The sequence below is a fragment of the Rhinopithecus bieti genome, unplaced genomic scaffold, assembly GCF_001698545.2.
Source record: "Rhinopithecus bieti isolate Rb0 unplaced genomic scaffold, ASM169854v2 scaffold_36410, whole genome shotgun sequence".
NCBI classification, from domain to species: Eukaryota; Metazoa; Chordata; class Mammalia; order Primates; family Cercopithecidae; genus Rhinopithecus; species Rhinopithecus bieti.
The window spans coordinates 1,589,927-1,595,413 of record NW_016816076.1 but is presented as its reverse complement, the minus strand read 5'-3'; the positions used below and the strand labels follow the sequence as shown (position 1 = coordinate 1,595,413).

At 39.0% G+C, this 5,487-nt stretch overlaps 1 protein-coding gene across 1 annotated transcript; it reads left to right on the top strand.

The window, feature by feature from the left end:
• Positions 1-3,867: 3,867 nt before the first annotated feature.
• TAS2R16 (taste 2 receptor member 16) lies at positions 3,868-4,850 on the top strand. The gene has a single exon (XM_017854307.1). The coding sequence runs from the start codon at positions 3,926-3,928 to the stop codon at positions 4,799-4,801; it is 876 nt and encodes a 291-aa protein (XP_017709796.1). The 5' UTR covers positions 3,868-3,925; the 3' UTR covers positions 4,802-4,850.
• Positions 4,851-5,487: the final 637 nt, after the last annotated feature.

Below are 5,487 nucleotides of genomic sequence, written 5' to 3'. Positions count from 1 at the left end.
TTATGGAACACATGATTTATGTATGAACATAGGAACGCACTTACTGCCTTATCTGCATATTATAATCTATGTTTTTATTGGATCTTAGTGATCATTTTTGTCATTCCTTATGTTTTACTTGTGGAACTGAGGTACATGGAAATAAGTTTATTCAATTAATTATACTCCTGTGTGAGGGAAAAATATTATCAAATAAAGCACTTTCTCTTTCTCCCTCTCAGTGTGATCCCACCTGCTCAGTCCCACATGCTAGTTGTAAGTGGTTTAATCTATCAGAGTATGTTCTGCTCACATAACAGGATATCAGAGGTACTTCGGCCCAGTACTAATAAGCGTTACACAAAATCAGACCCTGTGTTAGTTTTTTTGCAGTTTCCCCTGTTTTCCCTTCAGGGTCACAAAATGTCTACAACAGCTCCTAGCATCATGCAGAATACAGAATAACACCTAACACAGGATGAAGAGGGAAGAACCTCTCCTCATGAATCTCTCTGTTCTTATCAGAGAGGAGGTCTCAGCAGGCTTCTCCTCTATTCCCAGTGCCCAGAATTGATTCGTGTGCCCAAACTTGACAGGCAAAGAAGACGTTAAACAAAGAGTCTGGCATTTTAAACCTCTCCAGAAAGAGATAGGTTCTGCCTATAAGGGAAAAATGTAGCAAATTAGCTTGCGGGGAGGCAAACATCTACATGGGTTTAAGGCATCATGTGATTACACCACATTTTATCTATTATTTAACCGATGGTCATGTACATAGTTTTCAGTCTTTTGGTATTGCCACAATTCTGAAATAAATAGACTAGAAAATTTCTCCTTTTGTTACATATGTGTAAGGATTTCTCTATAATATACAATATATACCTAGAAATAGAATGCCTGCAAAGTAAGTCTGTACATTTTCTATTAAATATGACCAAACTGTTTTCCAATGTAACTATCTTAATTCATATTCCTTCCAGTGGTTCATAAAGACTCTGATTTTTTCATATCTTCTCTTAGAGTTGATATTCAAATTTTATTTTGCTTTTGCAATGAGAAAAATGAAAAGTATCTACTCAGTATTATTTGTATTTTTCTTATTACTAGTGAGGTTATGCATCTTTTTATGAACTTATTGGTATTATTGTCTACTCTTCGGTGAATTGCCTGGTCTTTTATTTTCCTGTTTTTAAAGTTTTTTAATGAAACACACAAACACACACATCAAGAAAGATTAATATCTAGAAACACCCTTAATTCTACTCTCACCCTCCACTCTCTGAAAGATCTGTGTGTGTTGTTTTCTTGTTCCCCTATATACATATATATACACATATATACTGCATATTATCATCTATGTTTTTATTGGATCTTGGTGATCATTTTTATCATTAATTTATCATTTTTCATTTATATATGTGTATATATACACACATATATAATAAATTAGGGGTGTTTCTAGATATTAATCTTTATATCTTATATATGTATATATACTAATCTTATATATGTATATATAAATATATGTGTGTACACATGTGTGTATATGTGTGTGTGTATATATATAAAGTTTGCTTGACAATAGTAAAATCTAGAATCGAGCAAGTTATTCCTACCAAATTTGCAAATAAGATACAACAGTCTACCTCCATCAGGCAGAAGTAAATAAAGTATTAGAGGAAACTAGGAGTATGCTCAGGGATAAGAAAAAGACAAAATCTCTAACAGTGAAGATTGTAGATGCCTATAAACATAAATTGGCATTCCTTTTCCCAGTGGGACATTAAGAAAAAAACTGGTGGGCCTTCCCTCATGTCTGTCTGAGAAGGGCGAAAGAGAATTGTAGAAATGACAGAGTAGAGAGGGGAAACAGCATGGGCCAGTCTGTCATTGATCATTTTTACTGAAAAGAATGCCTGAGTTTGCCATAGATCAAGTGTACACTGCAGAAGGCAGCTGAGCTTCAGTCACCTTGCCAGCACCTGACCAACCAGGATTAGTTAATGAGCAACAATCCCCTGTCTGATAAGGGAAAGGGTGTGAGCTAAAGGAGAGTGGAAGAAGGCAAACCAGAATTGGGATCACTGCAATGAGGAGACCCCAGAGGTGGCCCCAGAAGGTTCACATGCGCACATGGTAAAAGAGCCAGACTCTCAACTCTGAACCCCAGGGAAGATCAATCACCAGTCTAAGGACACGCCGTATGTCTCACCTTCAAACTTTCCCAAAAAGAGTATCTGGGTTATTCAATCAGCCACTATCATATAGAAAACACTCCAGTGGAACAGAGTAGTGCCCGGCCATCTCTCACACTGCAGGCCAGTCTATGAGGGGCTGCTTTGGACAGAAACTCATTCCTGTTCATACTGTTGTGGCTGGAATCCAGTCATGAGGGGTGTAGTATGGTTGCCACACTTTCGGAACCCCTCAGAGAGAGTGATTGAGAGCATCACAGTCCTTCCAAGTTTACTCAGAATGGGGCAGTGTATACAGCTGGCAACATGCTCAGTGTATTCAGGACATAAGGCAGAGGTTAATACTATTATTGCATGTTTCACATGCCAACATTTAATATCTCATCTTTCTCTCTTCTTATGTCTGGATACATCTCAACCAATTCACCTTTTAATAATATTGTTTTGTCATCTCAGGTTTTTATTTCCTGTTTCTTGCATTTTATTGAGAACGCAAAGCAGATGCTTCTTACACTTAATTCTGTTTTCTGGTGTAATTTGTTAAGCTATTGCTTACCTTTGCATCATGAGTTCAGTAGTGTCTTGTTTTGTGTTCAAGAATTCTAAGCTTCATGTTTGCTTGCTTCTGTGTTATCTTCCTTGAATGACTAAAAGTCCATACAGACCCCGAATTTATTATACATAAGGTCAATGACTTTCACTTTGTCTCTGTCACCAACTAGCAATTATTAGAATAACCTCTCATTTCTGAAGTCACTTATTACATATTTGGTGTCTATTTGGAAGAGTCGTCCTGAACTGAAGGAAAATATATTCCTTTTATAGCCTTCTTGTAGAGCTATGAAATGATTCCTGCACATTTGGAAGTAATATGCTTTACTAGTGGTAAGAGGGTCCTCTTTCAACTCTTCCTGAGAAATGAGAGCAGTGACAAAAAGAACCTAGCCATGTAAGAGAGAGAGAGAAAAAAAAGTGATTTTAATGGGACAAGAACAATTCCTGAAAATATATAAGGTATATGCTCAAAGCATTGGAACTGGCAGAAGAACAATAGCTAAGAGGGGCTGTGTGCGGTGTTTTATCTGCAGTTTGACTTCTCTGAGTGGGGGAATTCAATGGGCAGTTATGTGAGTGGCCTGCATTGGATGGAAATACTTGAGGTCTGGAATTCAGCAATTTTGTGGAATTTCAGAGAAAATTCCCTCTGAATTTTTATTTATCCTCACACTTTGGTTGTAGCATCCACCACTAGCTGCCATGAGAACTGGGAAGATAGGGCTTCTGAGGTTTGCTTTGGTACTGCACTCAGCAGAGCAAAAACATCATGCAGGACGTGAACGAACAGGGAAGGATTCATCTTTCCTGTGGCTCAAATTTTAGGTTAAAAGAGTGAAGATGTCATTTAAAGATGATAAGGAAGTAAGCTAAGTGCACCTCAGAAAAAAAGGAAACAAACAACATGGTTAGGAAATATGTATGCCTTTTTGGAATAATCAAATCATCTCAGGAGCAGGAATCCACATTTAAACAATATTTCCCTATATTCAGATGCAATGGCAACCAGCAAGCAAAGCATAAACAAATTCTATGGATAGGAAAATGACAAAATTAAAAATGAGCTTGGGAAAATTTGCTTCCAGAGGGAGGGGTTTTCTTGCACCAGACAATGGTGGAATCGGGAACCCATTCTCTACCTGGAAATTGGTACAGAGATTCAGTCTCTGTCCAGGAAGACACTTTGGAGTAGAAGAATGATACCCATCCAACTCAGTGTCTTCTTCATGATCATCTATGTGCTTGAGTCCTTGACAATTATTGTGCAGAGCAGCTTAATTGTTGCAGTGCTGGGCAGAGAATGGCTGCAAGTCAGAAGGCTGATGCCTGTGGACATGATTCTCATCAGCCTGGGCATCTCTCGTTTCTGTCTACAGTGGACATCAATGCTGAACGATTTTTGCTTCTATTTTCATTTTAATTATGTACTTTGCAACTTAACAATCACCTGGGAATTTTTTAATGTCCTTACATTCTGGTTAAACAGCTTGCTTACCGTCTTCTACTGCCTCAAGGTCTCTTCTTTCACCCATCCCATCGTTCTCTGGCTGAGGTGGAGAATTTTGAGGTTGCTTCCCTGGCTATTACTGGGTTCTCTGATGATTACTTGTGTGACAATCATCCCTTCAGCTATTGGGAATTACATTCAAATTCAGTTTCTCACCATGGAGCATCCACCCAGAAACAGCACTGTAATTGACAGACTTCAAAAGCTTCATCAGTATCTCCTCCAGGCTCATATAGTCGCGTTGGTTGTTCCTTTCATCCTGTTCCTGGCCTCCACCATCTTGCTCATGGCATCACTGACCAAGCAGATACAACATCATGGCACTGGTCACTGCAATCCAAGCATGAAAGCACACTTCACTGCCCTGAGGTCCCTTGCCATCTTGTTTATCGTGTTTACCTCTTACTTTCTAACCATACTTATCACGATGATAGGTACTCTATTTGATAAGAGATGTTGGTTATGGGTCTGGGAAGCTTTTGTCTATGCTTTCATCTTTATGCATTCCACTTCACTGATGCTGAGCAGCCCTACATTGAAAAGGATTCTAAGTGGAAAATGCTAGGCCTAAAGGTTGCCTGAGGCACAGGGTAAAAGACTCCCGGGCAATTGATATAATTAATACCAGTAAAGAGTATTGCTCTTATCAATCAACTCATTGTGAATTACCATGAATGCAAGCCTCATTCTCTTCCATCTTCGCAGCCATCTATTTCTAAATAATCAACCCTTTCTCCATCCTTTTCCACTGGTTTCCTTTCCCTTTCACAATCCTCAGGTTGGTTCCAACTTGCTCAAGACTGCCCCATCTCTCCTTAGTCCTTGCCAAGTCTGGAATCGTATACCTGGTATATTCTACACAAAACAGTCAAAATCATGGTGTCCACACATTACTTTAATCTTCCCATGACTGCCAGTTACTTCACACATGAGTATGAATACCATCCCACAAAAACGTATTGCTCATACCCTGAATGCTTCCCATAGTAAACCTTCAATTCACTTTCTTTAGTCAAGGGTCTTTCTCTCTCTCTCCTCTCTCTCCCCCTCTCCCCCCCCCCCCCCCCCCCCCCCGCCCCCCATCTCTCTCTCTTTCTCTATCCCCTGGCTGTTTCTGGACTTTTATTAATGATACAAATTTTCTTATTTGCTTCTCTTCTCTTCCAAATGTCATGTCTTTATCTCTTTAAAACTCAAGTCAAAATTTAACTCTTTCTTCATTTCCATTAGCCAAAACATTATACTCTTCCC